Here is a 17,225-nt window from a genome sequence, read left to right as displayed (position 1 = left end):
ATACAGCTGTAACACTTAAGTTATCTTATTCCATCTGCTGCAAAGTATCAAAACTGATGTTGCCAGTTAAATACTGGTAGGAGTTTACAAAGGTTATGTTCAATAGGTGAATATCTTGGGTAGCAACATTATCAGACAAGGGCTGCAGTTCTCAGTGATTGATGTCACTTATCCTTCAGAGGATATTCATAGGCAAACATAATGCCAAAGATTCATTTCACATACCTGAAAATACAAAACAAGAAAGATCATTAAGTTCCATATTTAAGAAGATTGCACGTTGCTGACATACCAGACACCCTTATCTATGCCCAGCTTGCTACACTGCCTGACAAGCAAAAATTATGCCTTTTTTTAATTAACATGAGAGCCAAAAGGATAGTGTGTAAAAATTCAAGGTGATTACTGTTCTAATGAGGGCATTAGGCTTGAAAAGACATCTGTACAAGGTTCTGTGTAACTTCAAACATATAAATACAACTCCTCAGAAATGTCATGATAAATATCAAATGGAAGTTGGACTATCATACATGGAAATCCTGAAGATAAAAAGGTAAGTGTATCACTATAAGACAAGTGACACTGTATAAATGAGACTCTGATGAAGTAACTACAGATTTGCTTAGCTGTGAGAAAAAAAAAAAACCCAAACCACTACAGCAGGTGGCAATCCCTGGCCTAATCTTAGATGTGCCTTGCAAGAGAATGAAAGTAATATACTATAGGCAGCCCCTTAAGAGTTAGCTGCAACATGTCTGTGCAAGATACAGCAATGTAAATATTTGGTTTGGGGGTTTCATTGTTCTACATAAACCTTCAAACTCAGAAGTTTTTCAGGAGAACAATCGGTCAATGAGGTTTCAGTAGTAAAGAAAGAGTTAGATCAAGCATGTGTTCATGATAGAAGTCAGGAAACTAGAAATATATTTTAAGTAACAGAAGTGAAACCGGGATTAAGATACAAGTAAGACAACAGAGAAGTAGGAAGCTCATAAGGGCAGCTGTCTTAAGTCCAAGGCAGATGGCCAAGGCTTCAAGAATTACAGGGAAGGGAAAATACCTAATGAATACAAGAAACCCTTAGTTCATAGTTTATTGCGGGGGTGGTGTACATGCTGCTGTTTAGGTCTATTCCTACAATTTCTTGGTTTGGGCTCTATAGTCTGGTTCCATACAAAAAAAACCCCATCAACAGTATCATGTCTGTAACAGCACAGAAAGAAGCAGGAAGAATAGGCAGAGTACATGGTTGGAAATAGGAGGGTGTTATTTTGGGCTTTTTTGTTTTTCTTTAAAAATCATAATGAAAAAGCTAGTACTGTAACTGGGTCTAAATTCCATTCTTGATAAAGACAAGAACAAACAGGATTTTGATATTTAGTCTAAATCAATAGATACAGATCTTGTCTCCTTAATTCTTTCATAAAGCAAGGTGTAGAATAAAAGTTTCCCTCAGCTACAGCTACTCCTCCAGTTACTTAGCTTTATAATGAAGAAACAAAACCTGACTTTTTAGCTGAGTTTTGAGTATTTAAAGAAAGTGATGTTTACTTGATCTATAGACTGTCAAGGAGGGGTGAATTGCAGCTGCCTCAGAGGTGGGGACAGAGGTTCATCAGAGTACAGCCTTTGTCACATGAGCCAAACTGCATGCCTTTAACATTTAGGCAAAGACCAGAGTTTAGGCTATGTTACTTTCTTATCCACATAATGATCCATAGGACTAGCAAGCTAAAATGAAGCCATGTTACATGAAACTATTGCCACTCTCCCCTCCTCCTCCCTCCATACACTGGCTTTCATCACCCTTTGACAGCACCAAGCGAGATGAAGCTTACTAATAAAAATCTACTTACTTGCTAGTGTCCTGTCAAGATCAGCAATGAAGTCTTCCAGTTCTTTTGTGTCTCCAAGCTTCGCTGCAAAATGCGAGACAGTCAGTACTGCTTAGACAGCACACATTTCTCTGACCAAAAGGAACACATGGACCACACAACCCCCAAATCATTTTCAGTGGTATCAAACATGCTGGATGGAACATCTCTCCTATGAGGACAGGCTGAGAGAGTTGAGGTTGTTCAGCCTGGAGAAGAGAAAGCTCTGGGGAGACCTTATTGCAGCCTTTCAGTACTTCAGAGGGGCTTATAAGAAAGATGAGGCCAGACTTTTTTGCAGGGCCTGCTGCAACAGGACAAGGGGTAATGGTTTTAAACTAGAAGAAGGTAGATTTAGGCTAGATCTAAGGAAGAAATTTTTCCCAATGAGGGTGGTGAAACCCTGGCACAGGCTGCCCAGAGAGATGGTAGATGCCTCATCCCTGGAAACATTCCAGGTCAGGCTGGACAGGGCTCTGAGCAACCTGACCTAGTTGAAGAGGTCCCTGCTCATGGCAGGGGGGTTGGACTAGATGACCTTTAAAGGTCCCTTTCAATCCAAAGATTCTATGATTCTATGTTCTGGATTATTTTCAGAAAAGTTCAATAGGGTTGCTGCAATGTCCAAATGCATTCTTTAGAAGACAGGGGAAACCAATTTAAAATTCTAGTTTTTATAGTTTTCCATTTGACAAAAACAAAGCAATCTCCTGTTTAGTTTCCTTAAAAAGCAGAGGTCTAAGTGGAGAAAAAAGTTATAGGTCAAATAAACCACATCCTTGCTACTGTGGGATTCTTCCTTTTTGCATTTATTCAGCTACTGGATTCATGGCCCCAACCAAATCCTACCTCATTAGCTCCCAGTCCTACCCAGATCTAAACCTCTTAGATCATGTCAGTATCATTGGATTGCTATGATGTCAGATCTGATCTCAGTCCATACACCGTATGTTTGGATCCAAACATACACCTAAATTTCCACTCCTGAGAACACCACTGGTTCCATTCAGTCTAGTTTTACTGCAAGTGGCTTCCTTATCTCATTGCTGCGGTCTATTCCAAGCCTGCTCCAACTCTATTTCTGTCTTTCTGTCTTCTCATCAGGAAAAGCATCCTGACCTTTAGTGTAATGCCTTGCCAAGTATTCCCTGCCAGTTTAACTGAACTTTATTTTTGCTACTTCTTATTAACTGTTACTCATAATTTCGCCCTACTACCATGCTAGTTAGAAAAAAAGCATTTTACTTTTTTGTGACTGGTCAATGAGGAAAAGACATGGAAGTATGAAAAGCTCTTGAGCATGCATCTGAGAAGACTAGTTGCAATGAAAGTACCGTGTAGTACACTTATTGATATTTCTACTCCAGAGTTAATCTGAGTTAACTTGAATGAAACGAGCGTCTAAGGAGTTAGATCAGCTGCAAGACCGAAGCCACTCGAACAGCATAGCTACAAAGGAAGAAGGAATTAGTAGTGCATGCTTGTGTCAGCAGTGCAAGGTCTACATGGATCTGAGTAACTGTGTTAACTTGAATGGCAGCATATGGCTTCTGAGGAGTCACCTACTGCACACCCCTGCATTCAGGCTAAGTATTTCTCTACTTAGATGGGACACCTAAGCTACTTAAGTTGCTTAAGTTAGAAATAACATGAGTTAATTCTGAAGTGAAGCACTCTGTAAGGAGCACCACAATTCCTGATCAACAAAAGCTGCCATTTTCTTCAGCTCGGTGTTTCAAAACCAAAAGAGTTCCCAGGTCACCTAATGCAGTGTGCTATTGCTGTTTATGATCAACACAGTAATACTTGCATCTGTAGTGTGCTTAACAGTAATTCTTAGTTTTGTTGTCATTTCAAAAAAAAAGTCAACACATGCATGTGAACCCTGGCTCACAGAAAGAAGCCTACATACTTGAGAATCAGGAAGAAACGTCAACAGTTAAGTTTACCTTTACATGGAGTTACTGATGGAGATGGCAAACTTGGAATAGATGCAGTTGGAGAGTTAAGCTTTTCATCACTGAGACTGAAACTATTTCTGTAGAGTGAATCTGCACCTGTAAAAAAGTTACATTTTAAATATACGTATTAAAAAAAATACATATTAAAATTAACACCTTCTGCAATTTTGCAATAGAATTAAAAACAGAAATGGGGCCTCTCTTATATGGGCTTCAAAGTCTGTAGAACTCCAATTTACAGACGTCAAAACCAGAGGGATAAATTTGCGTGAAGGCTGTTGTTCACACACCTACTGTTAAAAAGCAAGCAGTTCCAGTCCCAATCCTCACTCCCAGTGAGGGAAACGTCAGCATCATTTGGAAAATATTACAGGAATGGCAATTATCCCACATCCACTAAATAAGGTCTGGTAAGACCTGCCTGATACACAGTATTCTGGGAAATTCTGGTTACCTGAATTTTTCAAAAGCTATTAAAAAAGCTGAATAGAGCACTCCAGAGCAAGAACAGTCCCCCAGAACGGAAAATATATTCAGTTTTGTCCTCATCCCTGAAGCAAACACATCCATTTTTGCATACTCAGCTGCTTTAGGTCCTGTGTTCTAGCTAAATTGTCTAGCATATTTTAGTTTTCTTTTATTCTGTAGCCCTCTGGAGTTCACAAAGAAATAAGTCTGTACACAAGATGTTCTGCAATCTTCTTTTAGGTGGTCTCTCAAAGAAAGCTTTTATATTCCACAGAAAGCAATGGGAAAGGTTCCAACATGGTTCTGATGTTCTTAGATTTTAGACAAGGCCTTAAGTTTCAAAAGTATTAAAAAATCATCTTTATCTTGTCCCTTTTCATAAAAAGAGTCCCGTGATACACAGAGCACACAAGTATTAGTCACGGCTCCATGGAAGGAGGAACTGTCATTGTGTTAGAGACACTAAAACTGCTAGTTCCTGCAGTTTTGAGCCAGTGACCTGAAAACTGTAGTTCTACAAAAAGAAACCACTGTAATATGAACATGTCAATGGTCTCCACTTACCTGGCACATTTCCTAAGAAATAAATGTATGTGTCATTATGTGGTGTGGTGACTACCACTGCTTGCCGTTGAGGCCAGCAATTTTGCCTCCCTGCAGCACATATGGCAGTTGTCCTTGGAGCTCCATCCCTGGAGGTGGTTATACTGCAGCATTAAGTCCATGCAAGTCAGAACTGTCACACTTCCTTGTCCACCCGTCCCATTTGCTACGGCAGGAAATGACTGCCTTAGTTAAATTAAGGGTGTCTTGTTGAATTAGCAAAAAGGGGAAGGACCACAGCTTGCCTTGCCAAGATCTGCACATTTACACTTAACAGTGACACGATGTTTGCAGATATATTTCTATATTTGCAGACTATTTCTGTATCAGAAACAGTGTGGCCATCAGCAGCAGGGCAGTGATCATGCCCCTATACTCGGCACTGGTGAGGCTGCACCTCGAATCCTGTCTTCAGCCCCTCACTACAAGAAGGATGTTGAGGTGCTGGAGAGTGTCCAGAGAAGAGCAACGAAGGCAACAAAGATGGTGAGGGATCTGGAGAACAAGTCTTATGAGGAGCAGCTGAGGGAACTGGGGTTGTTTCATCTGGAGAAGAGGAGGCTGAGGGGAGACCTCATCGCTCTCTACAACTACCTGAAAGGGGGTTGTGGTCTCTTCTCCCAAGTAACTAGCGATAGAATGAGAGGAAATGGTCTCAAGTTGCACCAGGAGAGGATTAGACTAGGTATTAGGAAAAACTTCTTTACTGAGGGAGTGGCCAAACATTGGAACAGGCTGCCCAGGGAGGTGGTAGAGTCACCATCACTGGAAGTGTTCAAAAAGTGTGTGGACGTGGCACTTTGGGACATGGTTTAGTGGGCATGGTGGTGTTGGGTTGATGGTTGGACTTGATGATCTCAAAGGTCTTTTCCAACATCAATGATTCTGTGATTCTATAATATCAAACATAGAGACCATCCTCCGGCTGACTACTCCTCTACCGTAAGTTCCCTCTTTCTTCAGGAAGAAGAGCATGTGTCCACGCCCCATCTCCTCTAGTCTGCAGTCCTTATCAGCATAAACCCAGTTTCCACAGGAGTATACAGGAACAGTGACAAATAAGACCATACAGGACAACTGCATCTAAGCCTGTTAGATGTTTCCTTAGCCGTAGGCTGATTGTCTATTTGTTTCTTCTGTGCTAGCTTCCAAGCCTACCTGTCGCAATAAACACTGAAGAGGCTTGTGTGAGAAGCTTCATCCAAGACTTTCCTCTTTCACAAGTATGGTGACCCACCACAGTCCTGTATCTTTCTGTTTGCTCTGCAATCATCTGACATCCCGTTCCAGCAAATGCACATGCTACTTGCAGCACTGTGCAAATGTCAGCGATGAGGTGAACGGTATCAGTTACCTGGGACTACTGCTTGATCAGCGATCAGTTGGTATTTCTTGTTCAGAAAGGGTAGTATACTTCTCTATACTAGCTTTTTATTGTCATTTCTTTATCTTCACTCTTAAGTGCCTGTTCTCCTCTCTAAACCTGAGCAGATCAAATCCAGCATAATTGAAACTTCCAATATAAGAAAGATTGAGGAATACAATGCAGAATCGAGATAATTTTAGATAGAAAAATGGAAAAATAAGCAATTTTAAAAGTAGCTCCTAAAAAAACCAAAAACAACCTAAGGGGGTGGGGGGGGGGGGCAGGGGGCGGAATCTGACACTGCTCTGCAATGATGTATCACCAGTGTTGGACTATGCAATACAAACCCTGTACATTAATGGACTGAAAGTAACAGTTAAAGGGATGGTAAATTTCCTGTTGAAATCAGTTTTCTAGACCAAGTTTCAACTAAAACCACAGTTCTTTTCAGCCAAGATGCAAACCTCAGTGACCAAAAAATTCAGAATGGAAAATTGTAGCTGTTCAGGACAAAACCCCTACCACCACAAAAAAAGCCAAGCAACTCATAACACCTCACACAAACAGTCCTGTGGTCAAGAGTACAACTCACTGAGACACTGACAGAACAGATCATGAAAGATAAAACACTTTCCAGGCAACGTATTTCAAAAGAGCAGAACAAGAACTTCCAAATTATTTCACATTTTAAAGGTTTTAGAGCTAGTTGAATTAATAAAAAATAATCCAGATGACAACAACTACAAGACTGAGTATACTTTTAATGTGGAGTCTATACTACTAGTATCCAGACACCAAATGTAGGGATGCTGGGAATTTATATTATAAACCAATCCTTCTTGTACACCAAATCTAAAGCTCAAGTTGCTCTTACACACAGCTGGAATAAAATGTTCTTTCTGTGAACACTTGTGAGGGCAACTCAAATTACAAAAGCCATTTAAATTGGCCACAAATTCTTCACACGGTTCTTTTTATTTAAATCCATCTACACATCCGAGCTAGCAGTCACCTTTGATTCTTTGTGGTTTTCTCTCCATACTCCTCCTATAAAGCAGTTGAAAGTGCTGACCACTCACCTGGCAGTGTATTGAAACCAGAAAACATTATTTCATACTGGCTTCCACAAACCTTACGCTGGGAAGTATTTACAACTGGGCAAAGAGAAAATAAGACAGAACTGTTGCTTTAAATATCTGAATGTTTTTTTTTCCAGTTTCAACAGGTGAAATGTTTTCACAAAACAGTGTTATCTTCTGATGGGTTGTAGTATTAATAATTTTAGGAAAATATCAACATTTATCTTTCAAAAAGCAAAAACATACTTTAGCTACTGGCTGTGGCTTACACGTGCCACCAAGCAGCATAAATTCTGGTAGTGGAAGGAGGAATGCACTGACTCCGCCATCAAGGTCACTATAACTGCTGAAAACAATGTAGTGTTAAAAAAAACAAACTTGTGATATCCATCGCACAAAAACAGCCACTTTGGCAAAGTGTGGCTGTAGGGCAGAAAGCTGTGGGAAAAGGACACTTCAGTCCTTGCTCTCTACCAGCTGCGACAGCCCAGATTTGCTCATTCACCTCCAATAATGGCCCTTGGAAGATTTCCACTGCCACACAAATACAACATCCCCTGCAGCCCAATAACCAGAGGCTGATGCCAAGGATCCCTCATCACTGCTGTCCTTCCTCATCCAGCCCCTTCTCTCCCACTGTGATGCAAGTTTATCTATCACTCATTACTTTTTTTTTTCCACTTTATTTTGATTCTACTGCTTGTGCACAATCAGGAACTATGCCCCTTTGGCTGTTTTTTTAAAAATACTCTATAATACTGTCTACTTTAAAAAAAAAAGTAAAAATCTGAGATTTAAGCTACTGAGTTGACTTACATGAGTTAAACTAAGCCAACAGCTGCAAAATTAGGGGGCTGGAATAAAAATGAGTGTATTTTACTTTGGCAAAGGAATCTATAGTTAGTATTGACCTTTACTGTTCCAGTATATGGTTAAACCACAAAGAAAAACCACAGCAATACCATGTAAATATAGAATGTCCCCATGAAATGAGCAATTGAAAGGTTCTGGTCAGTAATTAACTGAAGGAGGAAAACCTCAAACTTTTAATCTTAAAACAGACAACGGAAAAGTTCAGCTGTGACTTCTTTTAATATTATGCTCTTTCTAGTACCATAGTTCAGGATACAATTCTAAAGAGCACTGGAGTCAGTAAAATTTTTACTGCCACTTTCAGTGGGGAAAGTTTTAGAGTGGAAAAAAAACCCCACACCCCTAAATTTTTCAGAGAAGAGATTTAAAATTCCACTTAAGTCTCTACAAGCCATGAATTTATTATAAAACAATAGTTCAGCATTTAATGAACAGACTGCACAACTAATTCCTAGTCAGAACATAGCCTACTTGCTAAAATAAAGATAAAATCAGGAATTTCTAATGCCAACAGTACAAGTGAGAAATATTCAGGATGCAAACAGCTTGTTTGACAATATGTATGTTGCAGCCCTCAAGGATAGTGCTTATATTTATCATAATCACAGTAACACTTGGCTGCATTGGGGTTTTTGTGGGGGTTTTTTTTTTGCCTAGCTGACAAACATCTGTTCCAACACTGACACAAAAAAATCACACCTTTTCACTATCTACATGTCTAGGCTTCATGATTTAAAAGATTTTAAATCACTTAGTTACACAGAAGTTACCTAGGAAGCCTGAAATTCGGATGTACAAGCGTGCCTTCTCATTATATACAAAGTGTACTCTTCCGCTCCCCCACCACTTACTATCTCCCACCATTTACTATCTGTGAGGTGGTGTTTCCAACTCCAGCCTTCCCCTTTACTAATGCTTCCTTTCTAAAGTGTAAGAGAAACAGGTATGCTGGAAAGATAAGAACAGGAAATCTCACAATAAAGCACATCTCTCATGAAATTTACATACCTGGAGAGAAGCCTATGCACCTGAAACTTTTGGGTTTTCTTCCTTTTGAATGTATTGGTAATTTAATAAAACAGTATTTCTCAGCTGATTTAATAAAAGGTTATTTCTCCATAAGAGTCTTGCTTCATTTTTTCATTATAAATAGTGTTGCCTTCTTGTTGAGAGAGGCCATTAGAACTTCACAGAAACAATCTACCTCCTTAAAATGGTCTCTTCATCGTAGAAGACCAGGATTTGCTGCTAAGACCAAAGGCTCACCTACTCCACATTCTCATAGCAGCTCACAGCAGATGCCTATAAAAGAGTTTTAAGAGTGGCGCAGCCACACCCTGATAGTTTCAAAATAAATTCTGCCAAGTTTGGTGATGCACAGATCAGTATCTTTTCTAAAACAGTGGTAGCATCTTAGCCTACAGCAGTCGCCGATGGCCCCGCCCCTCCTGACATGATTTTACTTAGTTATTGAGTATGTAAACTTTTAACATCCACAATACCTTGAGGCAATATATTTTACAGTTTTACATCTTACATGATGAGAAGAAATTGCTCCTCTTATTTCTTTGAAACATGCTGGTTTAATTTTATTTCTTCATACTGGGTGAGGTAGCATTCACTTTCCTAAAGTCACTTGGGATTTTCTGGAAGACTGACACACCCAAGTCATCTCTCCTTTGGGCTGAAAGTCCCAGTCAATTTAGTCATTTGGAAACTATTTTATGTCTTCAATCATTTCGTGTTGCCTTTTTCTGTATCTTCTTTACAGTCGCATATTGCAAGATTGCAAATGTACACAAGCTTTTCAGGATGAGTGCTGCAGTATCAACAGTGGCTGATCCTTCATCTCTAGATAGTGGAGGCATTAGCACAACCACACGGAGACATCCATGGCATGTAACCATGAATGCTTGCACTACACCGGGCATTGGGTGCTCACAGACATTGTTCAACCCCTCAGTAAACCTGCACCTGCTTGATTTAGAAATTCTAAAATTAAGAGTTCTAGATGCACACAGTGTTTTTTGTTATGTTTAAAAGCCAGGAGATATTTGTCAGAAAGCATTTACATACTCCTAAAAATAACTACGAAGATACATTGCAGGCTGTATGAGTGCAAGAACTAAATCAATGCATTAATTTTGCGATGCTTTTAACAGAGAGACTGGAAGCTGAACCTGCCTCAAGAAAACACATCTGGAGCTAGAAGTGTGAAACACTTCTGAGAGCACAACAGATTATGGTTTAGTATTTTTGGTGGTGTTACAGCTTTGGCACAAGAAATGTTAAAGTGCTTCCCTTCACAACCTCTCATAAAAGTCCAACTTTCTATTCATCATCCTAAGCCTAAACTTGGAAGACTGTCCTGACATTGCGATATACTGTACAAGCACAACGCACCGAGTGGACATGCAATTTATGCAGGCAAACCTGCACTTTTCTTTGCAAGGTTATTCCAACACACAAGAAACACATGACACCTCTAAAAGTTCGTCAATATAGCTGCATCTACACTAGTGGCTTTTGCAAGCACAGCACTCTAACACAAATCATATTTTATCATGACCAACATATGCTGTAAATAGCAAAGAGTTATAAGGTATCCCTTAACTTAGAAGTTTCAGCATTATTAATAACCTAAAGTAGGAAGCTGTTATACTTTGATGCGGTTGACTACATCAAGTTGAAACATAATTGGTACTCACTCAGAGTCCAGCAACAAAAGAATGCCTGTTGGAGTAACTCATCAGTTCCATCGCAATTTCCAGCACTGACCCAATCAGTTGTGGTTAATGCAATACTTGTGGCCCAAGTACCAAGATCATCAGGAACATCTGCACAGGCGAGCCTTTCTATTACTGTAAGGTCAAGAGTCCATTGTGTTATGCACAATACTTAACCACAGCCAAGACAGACCTTGTCCAAAGATCATTTGGTCAAATAACAGGACAAGATGTGGGACAGCCAAGTACTATCTTGCCCATTTTCAATAGTAGTGTCTTCAAGTTCTCTCTTTTTTTTTTTTTTATGAGGCAGAAATACACAATATAAGAATTTCAATTAGTATTTTTGGAGCTGGCTCCCTCAACAGATTTTAAGTTAAAAAGCAATATTTGCAGGATTAACAGTATTGATAAAAATCTTTTGTAAATACTTTTGTTAAATTAAATGGGCTCATCCTCATGACGAAAACCTCCAGCTGGAAAGGCTTTCCTTACCCTAAACTGTATTGTGTGAGTATGACCATTTGATACCTATCACTAGCTTTTCATAAAGTTGAATTTAAGACTGATTCAGACCGATTCACAGCCCCTGAAACAAACAGTTGCAACAGTTTAAAATGTTACCTCTCCTTAAAGTCCCACCCTAGACTCAAAAGATATCACTGCAGGAGTGGCCAAAAGATATGTAAACCTAACCTTCAGCCACGCCACGTCACTTAGGAGGATTAGATTAACCAACGAACAAGGAGAGATAGTACTAAAATCTGATAGTCTGAACTGTTCTGTACATACATGAAAAAATTTACTTGTACTAGCCTTGGCACTGGATAACGAGATTTTGCAAAGACTTAAAGAGTCTCCATGAAAAAGAAATTAATTCAAACTATCTGCAGATAACATTGTTGGAATTTCTTTTGTGTTGCTACAGATTTGTGTTGTCAGAACTTGCTCTTTCAGCCCAGTTTCTCCTTGATCCTGCAGTGATGTTTAACCTAAGCATTACCACGGGAATAGCAAGGTCATGAATTCAGCGCCGCACTTGCACTGAATGATAGAGACCAAAGGAAAGGTAAACCTAGGGAAAAAAAACGAGTTTGAACAGAAAGAGCCTGGGTAAGTAGGAAACTTCCTGCACCTCTTCTTAAAATAAATGTAGGGAGTGTAGCTGGATTACATCAGACACTGGAGCCTGTTTTATAAAAGAACCTCTTCATAAATCTGCAATTCCTCTCCAATCCTACTGTAACTTCAAAATAAGAAGTTGTCTGCACTGAATGATGCCTTTAGGAAGAAGTGTTTTACTGAGCCTGTTCTGAGAAATGAGGAGAGCTGGCTATTTTATTCTTTCCCTTCCCTTAAACATATCCTCATATACTTGACACTGTTGGACACCAACAGGTCACTCTTAGCATCCTGGTCCAGTATATGCCAGTGTCCAGAACACAGGGACTTTGAATTCTCTAGAGCCACTTTTCGCATGATGCATCATCAAGGGAGTAACCATAGCACAGGCTGGGACTTGGAAGCTTGACAAGTTCACCATACAAGATCCTTGAGGACTTTGTACAGAGACATCAAACCCTGTCTACCCTGCTATCCCATTAATGTCTTCAGCCTAAATCAGTGCAGATTTGTGACACAGATTTTTATTTTCCAGATCTTCCTGAAGATCTGGTCTGCCAATTTGCATGAGCATGCTGTTTCTCACCAGGCCTGTTAGAGAACACCATCATCTTCCTCAGAAGGCCCTTCCTGCCAATCCTAACAGAACAATTTAAAGCAGTGTTCAAGATTTACGTTTTCTGAACCACAACAGGTATGCTAAGCAACTACAGATGGCTGTACCCATGCAAGAAGAAAAAGTTCTTGACACCATTTTGGTTTTTTTATTGTTTTCTCAACAGTAAATTATTTCACTGGGTAAAGAATCTTCACTCTTATCATTTTAAGTGTCTCATTTGTGGTAAGAGTATGTGAGAGGTTAATATATTACAATACTGAGGACTGCACAAGAAATAGTAACACTCGGGCTGTATTGCTGTAGTTAATAATAGACTTAGATTTACAACACAGCTCACATACTAAATCAGCTTGACTCAGTAAAGGCAGACCTCACCTTACACACCCTCAGCCATCCAAAAGGCTAGCACCCAGCCTAAATCACGCATGCATTTCTAGATCTTCCTCACAGGGTGAGAGGTACTTACAAGGAGTGATTCACCCACCACATTATGAAACAGCAGAACAGTATCTTGATCCATGTACCTCCACTGACTACAGAAAAAACCCTCAAAGGTACTGCTAGGCAAGGTATCCAAGTTCAGAGCAGGTAAAACATTACCTGTCAATGAAATGAAATGAACCCTACCCTTGATGATGAAATAAAGTGCTCTGATAATATGGTGTCACAGCTTAAGCACCAGGAAGATTATATGAATGTTTTAGCGCTAAGCCAACAGAACTGTGCTGTAAGTCACTGAACCAATAAAGATGCACAACAGAAATTAAAGGAGGAATTTTGTTACAAGTAACTGAAAAACAGGCAAGTTTCATACAACTCCCTGTACAGTTCAGGAACTCAAAAAAAATGTGGACAGTTTAAGAACTCACTTCTGACAAAGTAACCCGAGTCTACTGCTCCCAAGAACAGCAGTTTCCAGCCTCACTCTCTGGAACAGGAATGATGTTTCCTCTCCCTGACTAGCAAAAAAATAAGAGGGGTAAAACTTTTTTCCAAGTTAGCTAGAAAAGTCTTAGTTCCAATTCCATGTTTTCTTGCTCAAAGCAGGTCATGAGTCAGCATCGGCTTCCCACTCTCCTCGTGCTATGTTCTGCATGCACCATTCGTATACATCAAGTGTATTTGGGTGCAAGTTAGCTTAAAAATATCACCTCGGAAAGAGTGATAACACCAAGCTAGAAACCTGGATGAGTTTCCATCTCTTCTGGAAAGCGCACTTTAGTTCACCCTTTCTCAACCGATATTGCGGGCTACTGAGATACAACGGACAGTCCCCATTAACTTAACAGACTTTTTTTTTTTTCTTTTTAAGACGCCGGCTGGCGGCTTGACCTTCTCCTGCAGCGAGTTTTTCGGCCTTATCTGTTCTGGAGGCGACCTTGATGTGGCTTCCCTGCGAGCAGCTCTCGCCCTCCCTCCTCTGCTGTGCAGCATCAGGAGAAGGAAGCCAGCGGGGCCAGACTCCGCACCCTTGCGACTTCCAACTTTACTCCAAAAAGTAAATGAAAGAGGGTTTTTGGGGGGTTTTTTGTGTTCGTTTTTTTTTTTTTTTTTTTTTAAAAGAGTCTCGTTTCTCGCTTGGGGATCCCTGCCTCTCTCAAGGTGGGGGATGCGCTGGTTTAACACCCGCTTTCGCCTCCGCCCGCCCCCGCCCCGGGACGCGGCACGGCCGGGACAGACGGCTGGCCGGCCGGCCCGACGGACACTCACTCTCCGAGTCGCTGAGGCCGCTGCCGTCGCTGACGCTGGCGCTGCTCCGCCGCTTCATGCGCTCCAGGTGTTCGCCGTAGTGGAAGCGGCGCCGGCCGGCGGGGCAGGAGAACTCCGCCAGCACCGCGTCGAACTCCCCCAGCGCCTCCGCCAGGCCGCCGCCGCCCTCCTCCCCCAGCGCTGCCGGGGGGCGGCAAGCGTGAGGGGCTGCCGGGCGCCGCCCGCCCCCGGCACCCCCGCGCTGCAAGGGGAGACCCGCCGCCCACCCACAGCCCTCCAGCCCGGCGTCCCGATCCCCCCCGCCCCCGCAGAGGGAAGGGGAAAGGGTCCCGCCGCTCCCACCTTGACCCGCCGGCCGCTGGGCCTGAGGCGACTTCATGGCGGCGGGCGTAGGTGCCCCACCGCCGCTGCCGCCCCTGCCTCCCGCCGCCAGCATAGGCTGCCCGGCCCCGCCGCCGCCGCCTCTTATAGCCCGCTCGGGCTGGGGGGTGAGGCGGAGGGGGCGGGAGGCGGCACCGTGGCCCGGCCCGGCCCAGCCCGGCCCGGCTCGGCCCGGCCCTGCCCGCCGCGGGGGGCCGGGCGGGCGGTGCAGGTGCGCTGTGGCAGGGGGTGCAGAGCCGCGGCCCGCCAGCCGGCATGGCGGCTTGGCCGGAGGCTGTGGTTCCCGGACAGCTCGAGTCCCTCTAACAGCTCACCGCCGCCGCAAGTGGGAAGTATCGCCCCGCGTCCTCTTGATCGTCACCCCCGACAGGGTGATGGTGTCTTCTCCTGGCTGATGTCGGTTTACTCATCCCAACTATTTGTGGTTCAGGAGGGAATGTCTGCACCGGCTCTGTGCCGGGCTGCGGGTGGAGGGTACCACGAGCATCGGGGCCACCTGCAGGGAGGGCATCTCACAAAACCACACCTTACCCAGCCCCATGGCTGCTAGTCGCCGGGGGTACAGAGCAGGACCAAGAGGCAGCAGCCTGCCTTCTGCTGCTTGGTTTACACTTGCAGCCAGGCTGTGGCTTTGCACGCAGCAGAGTGCCGCTTCAGCCACCACCGAGACCCCCTTCCCCATCGCCATTTTGCCATTGCCATTGCTGTCCCCATCGCCATCCCCACTGCCGTTGCCACCTCCATCGCCATCCCCACTGCTGTTGCCATCTCCATCACCATCGCCATTGCCATCCCTATCGCCACCCTGTGCTGCGCTGGCATCTGTCTGGTTATTGCTCAGCTCGATCCCTTAGTGGGCTGTAAACATGGCCACGGGGGCAGCTGGGACGGTTCGTTAGAGAGGGTGACCTGAGGAGAGGAGCAGGTGGCGGGGGTGACACGGGGAGCTGCTCAGGCACAGGGAGCCATGACCCCAGCTGCCTCGGCCAGGGCGTTCTCCAGTGGAGAGCTTTCCTTATTCTTAGGAGAAAGATAGGAGCACTTGTCCTAAAGTCAGGTTAACCTGATGTTTATACATGCCATAGCTACCGAATATTGCTCTTGTACTGTCTCTTGCTCATTTTAAATAAAAGTTGTCTGAGCAGCTAAAACACCACTTCTGTTAAATACTCATTGGGGAAGACTCTGTCACATTTAGTTATGGCCAGTAATAGTGAAAACAGACATCAGGTGCTATTCCATGCGTATGCGTCAGAAGCTATGATTATGTTTGTGTGTTGATGAGAATATTTAGAATTAAAATAGAAGGGTCAAGGCCACGGAGAGGGGAGAAAAAAATCTCTCCGAAACTTCTCGACATTTTCAGACATGTTGTCATTGCTTCTGCAAGGTATAAAAAGAAAAAAAAAATATTCTAGACAATAAACCATCTGTAGCTAAGAGATTTGTTCACCTCTCCTTACCGGCTGATATGGAGGCAATTATTTATTTTTGCAATGGATCAAAAGAAGTTCTTGTGGTGAAGTTCAATCATTATTTATTCTGTGGCTTCCTGCTTTCTTGTGGTCTTCCTCTGTTTTTCTTTCTGCTAATAAAAACGGCTATAAACAACCCTTTTTGAAGACAGTAGTGACACAGATGGAAAGTGAGGTTAAAAAGTAAGGAACAAGAAGATACAAGGGCATGATGTCAAGAGCAGGAGCAGGATGAATGACAATAGACACAAGGGAGAAAGGAGAACTGATGAGTCGGTGACTAGGTAGAACTCACAGCCCAGAAAGACAAGGACCTGGTCCCACAGCTGACGTCAATTCTCTTTTGCCCGAGCACCTACACATACGATCAACACTAACTGCCCACACACATCCCCATCAAGCACTGGTTATTCAGTCCCCACCCTTGTTTGTACAGCAAGATATGACTTAGGGGCAAAAGACATTTTAGATCAGGCTTGAATCTGTCTGTTTTGCAAGGAATACAGGCAAAATAACCAAAGGCTGTGCCCCCTCTATTAATTCTCCTGAAAATGGTCAAGCAATCTCACAGGCATCTGGAATGGGGTCACATCAACATGAAGAACGACCACACATGTAGCACATGAAGCTGTACAATAAGGCTTGAGTTGTTCAGGGGAATTGTTGCCAAAAATCAGGGAATGACCTGTCCTTCTTTCTCATACTCCTGGCATAGACCTTCTGCCAGCCTTTTGTAGCTGATTTGTCGCATCTTCTGCTGAGCCAATTCAACACATTAGAACAGCAGAAAACTAATCCAGCGAGAAAGTGAGTAGTTTTCTGTGGGACTGAGCTGAATGGGCTCAGCTCAGGTGAGCTCCAGATAAAAGGAGAGAGAGTGGAGGGGATGTGGGTGGGTTAAGAGCAGAACTGCTTCTCTGTAGTGATACAAGAGTTCATCCCTGGCCTTCTCTTTAAATTATTACTTT

General features: G+C 42.8%; 1 protein-coding gene across 1 annotated transcript; it reads right to left on the bottom strand.

Annotated features, from left to right (window-relative positions):
* Positions 1-217: 217 nt before the first annotated feature.
* On the bottom strand, positions 218-15,470 carry RGCC (regulator of cell cycle; the record flags this gene model as incomplete). The annotated part of the gene is made up of 5 exons (XM_082014593.1): positions 218-225; positions 1,857-1,919; positions 3,824-3,931; positions 14,402-15,056; positions 15,309-15,470. The coding sequence occupies 5 exons, from the start codon at positions 15,468-15,470 to the stop codon at positions 218-220; spliced, it is 996 nt and encodes a 331-aa protein (XP_081870719.1).
* Between the last annotated feature and the right edge of the window lie 1,755 nt (positions 15,471-17,225).

This window comes from Phaethon aethereus (assembly GCF_964289735.1).
Source record: "Phaethon aethereus genome assembly, chromosome: 1".
NCBI lineage: Eukaryota > Metazoa > Chordata > Aves > Phaethontiformes > Phaethontidae > Phaethon > Phaethon aethereus.
This window is presented reverse-complemented; position numbering and strand designations above follow the sequence as displayed.